Here is a 15,370-nt window from a genome sequence, read left to right as displayed (position 1 = left end):
TGACAGAATAAAAACATCTGCTACCAGTGTTGGAAAATCAGATTGAAGTACTTCACTTGGGATACGTATTGTTAACTTACAAAATGTGATGGCTTGTTATAGATTAAGATACCCAACAGTGTTTAGAGTTGAAATTCCCCTCGCTTCAACAAGCTATAACATTAAAACGCTTCTTACCTGCGTGTAACAATATACTGTAGCACAAAAGTCGAAAAGGATGACAGCTATTGTGTTATAAGCAGGTTGAATATGATTTTGAGTGACCACCCCTTCACTGTACGTTAGCTGCTAAGGTGGACTGTGCAAAAAACAGCATTAATGCCAAGCTAACTGTAATACTATCTTACAGACTGTACTTTTTGTAGGTTTTCTGCAGGTGATCCTGCAGTTGTAGACTGGTATGAGGAGGTGTCTAAGAATAGCATCTTTGGAGAAATGTGCTGTGTCCTACACGACACTATTTAGGTATCAGATCCAGCGGACGTACCACCGATTTGCTGACACCAAAATAGCTCCCTCAGGATGTTTCAGAAAGCGTGCATGTGCTTTCATATTGATTCCCTGGCCTGTGCAAATCAGTGTTTGTCTTGTCTGAACACTGAATAACTTCCATTTCCTGAGAGGTTCAGATTAGCGGGGTTGCACTGCAGTTTGTCTCAGTTCATAATGCTAAACTTAGCCACGCTCTCCCCTCTGGTGTGCTGTTAGGCAATTCCATCTGATAATGTGTGGTAAAAGAAGTGAGGAAAGGACCTCTTTCCCCTCGCACAAGACGAAAATCAGCCTGTTGTTTCTTTTCTTTGACCTCAATTACGATCAGGGCACGTGTTACTATAGGGGCATGTTGAGTCATGCCTGCTCTGGGAATTGTGTGTGTGTGCATCAGTGTGTGTCTCCTGTGTGTGACAGCGATTGTGTTCATTGTAGCCTAGGAGGCACCGTACAGTAGGTGGGGGCCAAGGTGCATTAGTCTTGGCTGAGACGCTCCCTTGAGTGATGCCGGCACATGTGGGTGGGTGGGTGGGTGGGTTACAGGAAGGAGGGAGAGGGAGCGGGAGGAGGGGGAAAGCAATGAAAAGAGAGGAAATAGCAAAACGATGTCAGACATGACGGGAACTGAACAAAGCCCAGCTTGCTGTCAGGAGCCGCGGCAGCTCCACAGACTCACCTCCGGCTCGGACCATCTGACAAAACGGTACTCCGCTGATGGGAAGCAGGACACGCGTCTCTGCTCTGTTTACTCGGAGGAAAGGAAAATTTGCTCACAATTAGCACTGAAATAAAGAATAGCTGAAGTATTTTTGAAACTATACCAAAAGTTCCATTTTCAGCTGCTCTCAATAAAAATACAAACTGCTTCGGGGGAATCACTGATGCCTCCTAAGCTGGAGTGGATTTGACCTGAGAAACTAATGTTGTAATTTGCACAACGAAGTGGTTTTAAACATAAGACCTTGATGGGAGACTTGCTTCCCATTTCCTCATTTTTTTTTTTTTTTCCTTTGCCACGGCTATGCACTTAATGAATTGAAGTAGTGATTAATTAAATGAAAGTGCTTGCCAGATGGAAAGACACTTGACCCCTGTTCTGAAGTATGTGAATCAAGCCTTTATGAAGTGATGGCAAGGTACTTGTATTTGTTACTTGTGTGTATGCAAACATGAGGTTACTGTCTTCTGGAGGTATATCACAGAGGGGAGGAAGCTGCTGTGCTCTGCAGATTTCCCTCCATCTAGCAAGCAATTTATTAACTTTCACTGTGTCAATACATCGTTACAACAGGGAAGAAAGACGCCGCTGCCCTGTAATGACCGCCGTATTTCCCATTCCATCAGGTGGATGTTGGCGAGCAGCTCAAATATCCACCATGTGAGGCAGTTGACCCAGCAAGTTGCAGTAGTTTATTATGACTGCACTGTATCTGATCCTCCCTCCGAGCTAATTTGTTAACACTGAAGAGCTAATTTCCCCCCAGGCATCATGGGCAGTTTGACTGACGGTTTGAAACTCGCGTTTGCACGTCGCCGCCCTGCGAAAAACACACCATCAGTCTTTCCCCTCTGCTGGAATTTGCGAGTGCGTGGTGTGTTGCCAATTAATGTGTTCAAATGTGTGTCAGCGAATGCAAGCGGAGGCAAAACAAATGGCTCGTCCATTCGCGGAGTTGAATGGATATCTGGGTGCTGTCATAATGAGTAATGCTAATTGTGCTTAGCAGCATCATTGGTCAGTGTCAGGAGCCATCAAGTCGATCTGAGGAGTTTGTCACGATCGTTCCTGAGGTCAGCTCGTGAATTCATCATTCCAAAGACGCTATCTGTCATCCGGCTGCTCATCTCAGTAAAATAGCGTTTTTAGTCTAATTTTTACAACTTTTTCAGAAGCCGCCTGACCTCCTCGGCGACACAAGCAAAGGCGATTTCACCGATTCTGAGCCGCCGATTCCTCTCACGCAGCACCAACATTGTTTTATTGATGGCGTCTCTTAAACGCTCCACCCGCACAATTCTCTGACAGTCAGGTTGCTGGATAATATTGCACTCCGCGTAAAAGCCTTTGAGATTTCGCTCGCCTAAGGCCATATGTAAACGTAATTTACTTGGGAGAACAATTTGCCTGAACTGTTTCTCACTTCAAGATAAATAATCCCTCATGCATTATTGAAAATGCTGTACTTTTCCCCCCATTTCTCCCCCTCTCATGCAAAGTATTTGCAAACCCCCCCCATCCCCCCCCCCCCAGAAATTTCATTTGTTACAAACAAGGAAGTGGGTGTGACAGGCTCCCATTGGCCTAATCAAATAACGGTATCCAGATTCATGCGCTAATTAATCACTAGCTCTGGGGGCTGGACCCATCCAGCGATTCTCGGCGGAAAAAGAGACATTTGATCTGTCGAATCAGCTCCCTCGCCGTCTCCTCCGCTCCCTTCCATCTATCTTACATTAATTCAATGAAGTCAGAGTTCATTTGAATGCAACCCCCTCGTCTCTCTCTCTCACTCACACAGACACACTCACAATAAGGTTTCAGTTTGTATCATCTGCTTCAGAATATGAGCCTCTTTTTAAAGAATCAAATATTTTATCCTCACATTCTAATAGCCTAAATATTTTTTTTTCCTCCTTGTCTGGGAACATATTTGGCACCGCCTGACTTTCTGGCTGCATTATTATTTAGTGGGAAATTATCCACTGTGTCTGAGCTCAGGCACTTAAGCCGAAGCCTGAAAATGATCTAAAACCGCGTTTCATGTGTTTGTGTGTTTGACATGTGTTTGCCCGAGTGATGGCGGCTCATTTAGTCAGGCTCATTGTAATTATGCGCGGTGGTTGACCTTAACTCCTTCTCCCTGACGCGTTTTCTTGAGAAATGAAATGAAATACAAGCTCCCCAAGGCCCCTGTTTTGTTACTAATGATGACTTTTAAATGTCATTGTTGCTCTGCTCCGTCTGCACTTCAATGCCCGGTGGTTCATAGAAGGTAATGGGTCTTCGCTCAGTATCAGCGACTCAAGAATGGGCTCAGCAGCGAAATTTCTCCCCTCTCACTATTAAACCCACTATCAAAACTGTAAAGTATTTCCCCCTCAGAGTGGTTTTTAGAAGCTCTGCGGGGGAGCGACATTTTCCAAATGAACATTTTTCTCTCTGACCTTTCTGTTGCCCTTTTTGGTGAGTAATTGCAGTTTTTGAAATATTCATTTGTGAGTTATGTCATTTGTAAGCTACATGATTGAAAACACTGCTCCGCGGTGTGAAAGTAATGGAAGGATCCGGCATGACCCTTCCAGTTTGCTTTCCCCAATCTGATTTTTTTTTTTTTTTTTTTTTTCCACCATATTCAGCAGTGCGCTTGTCAGAGGAATTATCCAGGGAGACTCTTCAGTGGAGGAAAAAAAAAGAGATACGCACTGCATATAAACACTCCTTTAAAGTATGAGCTGGAGAGGGGGGAAGAGAGATGAATAGAGCATGGGAACTTAGATAAGAGGATGGACTTTCAATAAGACTATTTCGATTTTCGATAGCTCTGTCGATGATGTGTGCAGGTAGACATCAGTATGTGCGAGTGGGGCAGGATGCTGGCTTTGGCACCCGAGGAATATGAGCCCTATCAATCACCGCCTCCGGGCACAAATGTAATTACACTACAGTTGTTGACGAGCCGGGTAATCCGAGACATCACTGGCATGCATTCGCTTGCTTACATTAGGGGATTGCTGGTGCCCATGTTTATGGCGTCATGTTCGCTGCCGTCTGATGTTTTTTTAATGCTCCTTTTGGGGACACTGGCCTGAATTGAGCCCTCGCCTTTACAAGGTTGCAAGGCTTAAAAGAATTTTTTATTTTTTTATTTCATAGCCAATCATAAAGGTCAAATTAATCAAAATTCACAACTTTAAGTTGTATCGTTGCAACCATTTAATACTGGTCTTTTTCATTCAGAGTCAATTAACTCTTTTGTCATTTATCTAAGAGCACCTGCCTCAGTCAACCTATGTTCCTTTTCTCTGCGGTTGTCAGCTTCAAAGAAGTTTGGTGTGATCCAGGCCAGTACTTTTCAGAGGGTGGAATAAATCTTCCTATTAAGAGGAAGATAATTGATGGCTTTCATCACCAGGATGAATACAATTATTCCAATTTGTGATGTTTCAATGGCAAGTCCGCTTTACCCTGTTAGGGTTTGAATGATTTATGAGACGAAATGAAATGACACGATAATGAGGTGCTTCTCTTGTTGTTTCACCTCACAGTTCGTCTTTTTTCTGTGTTTTTTTCTTATGCTTTTGTTTATTGTCGGGGAAAGATCAGCAGTGGTGCCTGGATGGCGTTTGTCAAACTGAAAATGGCAGAGATTTTATGCTGTTACAGTGTACTGACCACCTTCTGTATGCCTGGATGACACATGCAACGTTTTATTTTTTTCAGTAGTACGACATTTTGACATTTTTATTAAGTAAAACCTTCTGATTAAGAAAAAAAAAAAAAAACACTCCCTAACTCACTTTTATACAGGATTAGCCTGAAATGTACTATACAGTCATTAGAAATGGCCTAATTTTAACCTGCATAATTTTTTTTGGCCACTTGGGGGCAGTGCAACAAATGTTAAAACACTAGCAAACAGTGGCTTATATACACATCCAACAGACATGTAGCAGCATTAGCTTTAATTTGAGGTCGTGAAACTCCAGCATTCACTCTTCTTTTAGCTCTGCTTTGCTCTCCACCAGTGTTTCAGGTGAAATATCTCGTTCTGTAGATTAGATTAGATTAGATTAGATTCAACTTTATTGACATCGTTAGAGTGCAGCACAGAAACAACCACCAATTATGCAACGCAAAGTAAACCAGGTATTTCCTACCTTTTTCTGTACATCATTGCATGTTGGGCAGGTAGCATGCAGCTGGTTTTTAGAACTTTTTTTTTTTTTTTTTTTTTGCTGGAAACAATGCTATTAAGTGTGCTGACAATGAATTCAAACAGTAAAGCTGCAGGCTCTAAAATGAAAAGATGAGATGAAAGAAGCTAAAACACTCTGTGTAGAGGGTGGAAGAAATCACACATAACCCAATGTTGACAACCAATCACTGGTTGTATTCAAAGTTGCATCAACATTGTTTCTCCTGCTGGAGCTGTTTTAAGATATGCAGTCAAGTGTGACCGCCCAATCGAACTTGGATAAAGCAAGAGAACCAGAATGAGCCGGTACAGAAAGAAAATGCCATGTGAGTCAACACGAGCTGAGCAAAGTTAAATGCAACTTCTGTCAGATAATAGTCATTACACCTACAAGAGGAAATATGAGCAATTTTCCCATCACCTGAATCACAACAATGTTATGTAATATGATGATTGCATAGCTGAGAAGAAAGGACAGAAAATGTCACACTCCCAAGAAACATTCAGACTCACCTAAAACATGCAGAAAGAACGAGATAAGTAATGCCATGAAGGTGTTTGTATGTGAGGCAAAACTGTTTCCACTCGGGGTCCGTTCTTTTGAACTGGAGCTGAAGTTTCTGTTGAGATGCGGCTCTTGTAAGCCGACGCTTAAGTTGATTATTTTGTCACCCAAATATTTATAATATGACTTATTTTGATAGTTGGAAGAGATGTGAAAAGGATCCTATTTGTACTTCGATGCGGTGTCCGTTCTGTAGATGTTGTACAGCTTCGATCATGTGACCGAATGGAATTTTGAAAAAATCGAGTGCCCACGATTATTTAAAAAAAGTACTATTAATCACGGTATGGTTTCCAGTTGATATCTGTATTTTTTTTTTCTCTCTCTCTCTCTCTCGCCTTCTTTCTGTCTGTTCGTGACGAATGTCTGTGTTGCACGTCATCTCACGGTGGCTCTCGCAGCCCAGGTACTCGTCTGAAAGGATGTTTATAAAAATCCATAACTGCCGCCGTCCTCCTACAGTCACTTAGGCCGGTGTTTACGTTTCTCTCTCATTTTTTATTCTCGCTGTAAACACGGAGCTCCTGCAGTCTGTCGCGCACATGCCCGGCCGTGCATGAGCGTGAGCCTCCACAGACGAGCGTGGGCGTGCGTGTCAAGAAGAGGGAAAACAGCAACCTCCACACTCCCGGCCATTTTGGCTTTTGCGGTTAACAGCAGATCTTTTGCCAAACAGACTCTCAGCTTTGGCTTGAGGCATCAAGCACCTTTTGACCCCTTGCCTCCTGCCCGCGTGTATTTTAACTGAAGTGCATTGTGTCACCTTAAAAGACAAAACATGAAGCGGCTCTTATGATTTATAGATTCCCGTCTGGAGGGAAATTCTAACAATTTACACGAGGCTAACTCAACTGTGGTTCCTTTGTCTCTGTGTTTGTGTCTGTCTCTCATTTCTCAGTCGAATGCCCACATAATGAATGTTTATTTTCTCACAGCCAAATGCAAACACTGCGTCTGTTTCGTTATGTTTGATCCGTGTCAATCTCGCACTCCGGCTTTTCACAACCTCTGGCTTCTCGAGGGCCCCGGTGGTATTGCTCATCCTCCCACTCCAAACAGCCAGGTCCTGTCCGCCCACATTCTCCAGACTAGGGTGGACAACCTCTCCTCATATGTCTCAGTGTCAGACCTTTTGATTGCAGGTCGTCCCGTCTGTTGTTGTATTTTCCTGTAGGAATAGAGATCTCAGCAGTCCGTTACTCCAGGATGAAGTTTTCACATTCAAGTGCAGAAATCCTTTGAAGGCATTGACATTTCTGCATTAAAAAATCCCTAAACATAACTCCATCTATGTTATACACTTTGTTCAATTGTATATTTTGCATTATTATATTTGCATTGCCACACCCGCTTTACTCCCTCTAGTTGCCATAACCTTTGCAGGAAAACATGGGAAACACAAGATGATGCATCAGAGAGTGAGGAGGGCTTGCTGGCTAGCCACTCTGTTGTCATGGTAGAGCACGATTATTAATTTTCATCGGCAACCGTGGTTGTTAACAATGAAAACAACAACTCCCATGATCCCACGCGAGTTCATGACATCATCAAACTCCGTCTTTGTTGGTGTTTTCATTGAGAGACTGCTTGTAGACTCCTTAAAAAGGAAATTTTCAGAACAACAAATACTGACATTCTCTCTCTTTTTTGTGTTTTTTTTCCCCTCTGCAGCCTTCAGTCGAGCACCCATCCCCATGGCGGTGGTGAGGAGGGAGCTGTCGTGCGAGAGCTACCCCATCGAGCTGCGCTGCCCGGGCACGGACGTCATCATGATCGAGAGCGCCAACTACGGCCGCACCGATGACAAGATCTGTGACGCAGACCCAGCGCAGATGGAGAACACGCGGTGTTACCTGCCGGATGCATACAAGATCATGTCTCAAAGGTAAGCACACATTTACATTAGACTGGGGATTTCAGTGGGTATTGCAGATGACTTGTGTTTATTTAGCATGAATAAAAAGTAGCTGTGAATCAGTACTTTTGTTAGCATGTTGGGTCAGAGTATCTACTACAATCTACTAGGTACTATAAAGTCTTAGAATATCTTAAACTTGATTTCAGGGAATAAAATGTCTTAGAATTAACATTAGCTGTTAGCTAACAATTTTCCCTGAAGGTAACATGATGTAGGAAGTAAACAAATCATTGAGCTATGGGGCTTAGCTGAAGACAACCCAGGAGGTCTCACGGAAAAAGAAAAGACTTTTTATATTCACTAGAATCTGGATGGTACCGTCCGGGGAAGTTCGGTGAGCTCTTACGATGGACGAAAAGTTAGTGCACGTGTCCAGAACAGACAAAAAAGAGCCTGGGATAAGTTGTAATAAGACAAAGAGAGAGACAGCGGGGAGAGAGCGAGCGCCTGTGTAGTTACATGGGAGATCCAATTTCACTGAAGATAACAAGAAGATACAAGGCGTAAACACAACGGCAAGATCAGATCCTTTATTATCCCAATAACGTATCCGGATACAGATCCCAATTTTAATGCCGTGTGGAAGAGAGAGCAGTGTGTGTGTGTAAGTTAGTGTGCACACTCGGTCGATGTGCAGTGCTTTATATGCCGTGGTTCAACCTTATTTTCTAACCTTGTAGGGTGATGAACACTATGTGGGCAATTGAAGAGCAGTGGGACTTCTCTGTATGTGTGAGACGCACTCACGTTTGTTGGACGTAATTATTTGTGCAATCTGCACCTGGACTGTGCTTTTACTTCTCGAGGGTATGCTTTAGATTCGCTCAGACATCAATGATTCAGCGAGTGACTGAAGTGGTGATTTGATTCCGGCAAAGCGCTTTAGTTTGATGGATAAATAAATGTGCGACACAAGCGTTTATGTTCTCTGATGCCCCCATCGAGGAAAGGTGGCATAAAGTCCAACTAATTACAAAGTGGAATAAGTCAATTGTGTTTATGAGTGGTAATTCAAAGTGACGAACAGCCGCTTGGTCGCCTGGATTTGGAGGAAAATTGGAATTGTCGACACCTTAAAAAGGATTAAATTTGATTACAAAGAAAGTGATGCAGGCATGCTGTAATTATCCTCTTTTTAGAAAGAGCCGCGGTATCGTTATGGTTTATATTTCCTTGTACGGTACATAAAGTTCAAAGTTCAGATAAACTTTTTTCTGGGGTTTAAACACACTGTAGGTATTTCCAATTTACGGTTACAGGCAAAGCTCTTTCATATTTGGGCGTTGAAAGCTCTACAGATGGTGACAAATGACAGTAATTAAAAGGGGTTTTTCTTAGCCCCATTCACAATTAAGAAATATGAATATTTGCACATATGAATATGTACACACACACACACACATACAGCCACACTCACAAGCAAAAAGTGCTTTACGCTGTTCAGTAATTGACTCGAGGAGCTGTGTTTGTTAAAAAATCTTGGAAACCTAATCTTCAGTGGATGAGAGATGCTGTGATTCACACCTGAGGTCACCTGAAACGGAATTAAACGCGACTCTCCTCCAGATATGTTTTTCTTCATGAAACAACTGCATTTATTGATCTGACTTCAGAGGCTATGGAAATGTAACGGCTTTGTGGAAAAACGGCACACGGTATCACACACAGCATCTCAATTATTTGCTTTGTGCGATAAATATGAGGACGAGGAAACACAGGGCCATTTTTGAAGTTACCGGTGGTTTTGGAAAACGAATGCAAAAGCCCTCCTGTGGAGCGTGTGGTTTAGTAACATATCACTGTTATAGATTAATTGGGTCAGGAATCCCAGTAAGCCGTTAACCTGGCTGCTAATCTATATTCGTCGTAAATTTGCCCCGACGTAAATCAATGTTCATTTGAAATAATACGAATACATTATCAGTTATTTGTCAAAATAAAAATGTGCTCGATGAGCTTTGCTGCCATATGTGAGTGTTATTTTCAGAGTTATGACCCTGTTGTGCAGAAACCGGGACATGGAGACCTATTTGTCAGGGCAGACAGAGTATAGTCTTGCTGTGCTTTAGCTTTTGCAGTATAATGGATTGCTAGCATTAAGGTAATATATACACAAGTTTCGGGGTTTTAACCAAGCAGTCTGGATGCAAGAAAATCCAAGACGAGTGTGGAGTGAATATGTGTATAGTCCATCTTAGCTCTTTTGTTGACTTATTGTAGCACTTAGAAGGGATGGACTCGATCTAAATTGCTGCTCCGCGTTAACGTTTGTCTACCTCTTTTTATATCCAAAGCTTTAGTTCCACATAGGACGGACCCCTTTGAGAATACTAATGGACCTTGGGGCTTTATCAAACAATTGCTCTTGGCTTTTTAGTTTGGTGCCAAAGAGTTCAGATAATCAGCTGTGTGAAAAGCAGCTGATGGTAAAAAGAGGCAGTTTGAAACATGTTGTCAGATAATTGATGCACCCTGTGGCTCCCTTGTTCTCCAGCCGCCCACTCAGACTGAAAATCCCCGCAGGAATGAATCAGCGGGTCCTGCCACTGTCAAGAACACAAAACTAACATAAAGTACCAGGGAAAAGCAAGTCTTTTTAGCATCTCGTTGCTACCGGGGGCGTTTCAGTGATGCTAAAAGCTAACTACAACGCGATTCAGAAGCAGAGCACTTTGTCTTGGGAGAGGAAGTCGCTAAGTGGATGAAAGGTGTGGGTGGTATGAATTGAGAATGGGTGGTATGAATTGAGAATGGATGCGGGGGGGGGTGGGGGGGGGCGCCAAAGCAGAGACGGGGTGAGAGGATTCAATGATATTTGTGGCTGTCGTGGCACAGCCATGCATTAGCATGCGGAGGTTAACACAACAAACGAACGCCACCCCCGACTATTTCATTGTCGAGCTGTCAGAGCTGTTGCTAGGCACCTGCGGCTAAGCTCATTAGGGTTAAAAAGAAAACAAGAACAAAACAGAAACAAGCAATCAAGACAAAGTCTTCAAAGGCTTGCGATAAGGCCCAGGTTAAAGCCGGGGCACGAGGATTTGCCTCGATATACTTCATTTTTAGATGCGTACTGTGTGATTTCAGCGAGGATAATATGATAATGTGATGCGTGAAAGAATGAACGGCGAAGCAGTGTCACATGTTGATATGTCTTAGCTTAATTTACAGTGTTGCTTTCTCTTTTGAAATCACGATTAGCTGGCTTTGATCAGATTTGCAGCCTGTTCGCCACGGTTGACACAACTCTTAAGTAATTCTTCAATTTATCAGCACATATAATTTTTTTTTTTTCTCCCGCCGCTTGTTTACTTTATAATCTCCACTAAGTCGATATCAACAGTGATGCAGGCGCGGCCCGTTAATATTTCTGCCAGATTTTCCTCCCTCGTCTCGTACTTCCTGTCTCTTTTCTCCCCCTCTATTGATCAGGGGCAGTCTGTTTAAATGCACGCTGTAACCCAGTCACTGGTGTGATTAAAGCATTTACATGGTTTGCAGTAACCTGGTTCCCCCAGTAATCATGCTTCCCATGAATTGTTTCATTACGGGGCTAATTTGAGGAAGCATGTGCTATAGACTATAGAGTAAAGATATATCACTGAACATCCCCCCTTTTTTTTCCAGAAAAACACAACATAAACATACATTTTTGACAAGGATCCCTTAAATTTCTTGAGTGGATCCAATAAAGAAATGCAGCAAAACGAAACACTGAAAAAGAAGAAACTTGCCAGCGTTCTCTGCTACAAAAACTATGTAACGGTGACATCAGACATATCCTTGGCAAGAGAAAGCGAATGTTAAATATTTAGAGAATCTTCTTACTTTGTCTTTGTGAAGATTAATTGGCATTGGAATTGTACAGCTGCAGTTTGAATGGTGACGGAGAATTCATTCATATCCTGCTTCTATAACACTGAGTGTGTTGATTTCTTGTTTTCTTACTGCTAAAACTATAAAAGTATGCATCCATTCAGTATGTGGTATGGAATTGGGACACAGTGCAGTCAGTGAAAAGACCGGCAGCTAATCTGATTATGTTTACTCCAAATTCAGTCTTAATTTAACAATGATAAACTGGTTAATGTGTAATAATCTGAGCCTTACCTTAAAATCGAATTAGCATGCTTGTGAATGCACTGATAGTATTTTCCTCTTGTGGAACTCCTGGCCCCTTTCTCCCCCCCCCCCTCCTCGAGCCTGTGTACCACCTGCCTCTCCTGCTGGCACCAGTTATGTCGTGGTGACTGGCAAGCGTGGTAGTTAGCATTCACATCGCGTCTGAAGATGAGCCACGCTGCTGCCGGCTTAGTCTGTGTGCCAGGCTCACATCCATCACCGGCAAATGCCCAGCCATGTCACCAGCTCCCGCGCGCTGTCAATATACATTTAGGCAGCTCAATCCCCCTGCTCCCCCAGCCTCTAACAGCGCTCCATTGATATTCAGCTATCAAACCCAAGCACTACCCTTTCCAGTTGAGCCCCCTTATAAAGGTGTATACTGGGCTGCTTCAGCAAGGTGTTTGGTTCCATTACAGTCTTCTAAGCGAGAGCTAATAGCACCCTGTACCTGAGTGATAGCACACCACTGAGCTTGTGAGTGCTGTAATGCATCTCAAAATGAAGGTTGTCTCGCGCCACGCTGTGACAGGATGAAATGAATGGGTCTCTTTCATTAGCCATTCCTCCCTTTGTGCTGTGAACATCATGTCTGTGCAGAATCCGCAACCCCTGGATAAACATGTCACCTATAGGTGGTACCGTGTTGCAAGCTCGATGGAGGCTAATGATGCTGTAATTGAACCGTGCTGCCGAGGATTAATTTAGCACAATTTGAGGCCATTTGCATAGTGTGTGCACACATAGTGCAGCCTGTGATTTTTGCAAATCATTGCCATTCCCTCGTGGGATATTTTTGGAGCTTATTGTTTGGGAGCTGAGGCGTCTGTTGAATCTGCCTCCATCCAAAACGTCTATAGATCTAGTGCCATTTCCCGCTGTGTGAAATCGCTGGAGAGGCCAGGCACTTGTGCTATCAAACAACAGTGACCCTTTTCTCATCAGAGCCTCAGTGTCTCTCTCTTTCCTTTTTTGTGTTCCCCTTCCCCTTTCCCCACGGTGGTGTGGCCTTCACGGCCAGTAATTACAGGCTATATCAAAGCTATATATCACCTTATATCTCAGTAGACCTCAGCGGGCACCTTAAGGGACAGCTGATAGCATTGTGGCAGGCTTGTGCATGACCCCTGAAGGAGAAAAGCAGGTCAGGTATACATCCAAACACACACACACATCTTTGTCCCGATCTGTCCAGACTCTCCTGTTTGAATCACTTTAATTTTTTCCCCCCTCGGTCTCTCCGGGATTCTTTCCACTGCTGTGTCATCACACTTGTCATTTCAAGGAACAAAGAAGAACAAAACATATTTTTGTCTACTAGCATTTTGTATTAATGTGCACAACACTAATGATGAAGGTTAATAGACATCACAGCTTGATGAGTCTCTTGAGGACATTAAAACTAAATTAGCACAACCTGTGATTTGAACCTGCTGGCCTTGTGACAGTTGATGTTTGACAACCTTCCTGTTAATGACATTTATGTGGGAAATAAATGCTTCCGGGCCATTATTTACTTCACCACACTCAGGCTGGAATGCATGAGACAAATGGCTCCTCTCCCGTCGAATGAAAACATGTGCTGACAGAGGGACAAGAATGATTGAGGGATAAGAAGGGGAAAGCAGATGGGAGGATCCTTCCTCCTTTGCCAATGATCTTTCCCATACGTTCCAGTTCTCATTATCCTTGACTTCTGACCTTATTTCAGAGTTGAGGGATTTGATGAGTTTGTTTTAGCAGGAGAGTAGGATTAACTGAAGAATCCCCCTTTTGCCCATCTTAATTTAAATCCCCTCATCTAACATCCGGATACTGCGGGTTTTCTGGGAAGAAAAGACAAATTCTGAGGTCCACACAAGGCCTAATCATTAAGGGGAAGTTAAGACATACGTACTATTTCATCACAGTTACAGTTGCTGTTAACGTCGAATTAATGTTGTTTATCATCAAAAGTTGAGCAAGGAAGGAACATTATTCTAGACTGAAACGACTAAAAATCAGTTAATTGTGCTAAAAGCTAGTGATTTATATAAACATGAAGAATACAAAAATGAAGAGCTTAAAACACAAACACATGCCTACCTACCTGTCCTCACATGCCCTCAGCTCTGAGGGTGGCTGCATGAGAGCGTGACCATCTGCCTCATACTCTGCACATATTCATTGTCTTGTTGAGTTTTTTTTTCTTTAAGTATTTTTTTAGTGCTTGAATGTGTCTTGAATATATAATTTTATTTTGTCATATTTTAATGGATGCTCCATTAAATTAAATTAAATTTGATCAGGCAAGATATCAGAATGTTTTATCAAAAAGGAAATAATTGCTTTATAGTATGTCACCACTGAAGAATTAAAACATTATGGCACCATGTCATTAATGGATGTTTTGAGGATTTAAAGGTGCAGTCCATAGATTTTACACTCGGAGGAAGGCACCAACCCTGATGATGTCATCAGGGTCATCTCAGCTTGAGCTGTGATTAAAAAAAATTGAACACAAAGCCTACATTACAAACTGAAGGTGTGGAGTTTGAAAGATCGGGGCATGTCGGGGGGGGGGGGGGGGGGGGGTCTGATGCAATGTGGGAAATGTACGATGCAGTGTTTTTCTTTATCGTACTGCAGTGCTAAATTGCTTGAGTACCCTTTAAGTAGTCTTAATTTTTGCAGCCCTTTTCCTCTTAATGCATTGAAGAAAGCTGCCACGCATGCATATTCACATAGCAGCCTTAATGCAGTCTTTTATATAAGTAAACAGACAGCTGCATTTGACATTAAGAGAGAACTTATCATGCTGAGCACATGTGAGAGTAATACCATCATTGTTCATGCACGACCCCCAAAGCCTTATCAGGAGTGGTCTCCCTTCTTTAAAGTCGAGGTTTGCATAAACACTTAACTCTCCAAACAATGAGATGTCAGATGAATTAATGCATGACTTTAATGTTTGAAGTGCAAATATCACGCAGGTTCTGCATTAAATTGAAGGTTCTATTAGGCAGATTGTAATAAAAGGGGCACTGCAGTACTTAATTATATGGAATGATTCACTACTGCTGCTGCTTTTTGGGATTGGATTCCTACTGCGCATCCGAAACTAAAAATACAACACAAATTGTAGGCATATATATGTACAGTTTGTTTAAACCATGCACTTCATGGCATGTTAGTTTATATTAAGTGCATATTTTGCATCAGTCACTCCGCAGACGTTCTTTTTCTACCAGCCCTTCTCTGTTTATGCGGGAGTCATTGGTTTGTCTTGCTTACCCTTGGTTGGAAGCTGTTTTTCAATGATACAATTACGTGTTGAGCACCTGACAATTACAGAACAAAAACATGACCGATGAGCGC

General features: G+C 42.6%; 1 protein-coding gene across 7 annotated transcripts in view; it reads left to right on the top strand.

The window, feature by feature from the left end:
* The window catches only part of LOC143316988 (adhesion G protein-coupled receptor L3), a 201,521-nt gene that overhangs the window by 70,690 nt on the left and 115,461 nt on the right, over positions 1–15,370 (top strand). For all 7 annotated transcript variants that reach the window (XM_076724885.1, XM_076724884.1, XM_076724887.1 and 4 more), the window contains exon 4: positions 7,645–7,858. In XM_076724885.1, the coding sequence (XP_076581000.1) occupies positions 7,645–7,858 (214 nt within the window). The remainder of the gene's footprint in view (positions 1–7,644; positions 7,859–15,370) is intronic.

The sequence above is a fragment of the Chaetodon auriga genome, chromosome 24 (assembly GCF_051107435.1).
Source record: "Chaetodon auriga isolate fChaAug3 chromosome 24, fChaAug3.hap1, whole genome shotgun sequence".
Classification (NCBI taxonomy): domain Eukaryota; kingdom Metazoa; phylum Chordata; class Actinopteri; order Chaetodontiformes; family Chaetodontidae; genus Chaetodon; species Chaetodon auriga.
This window is presented reverse-complemented; position numbering and strand designations above follow the sequence as displayed.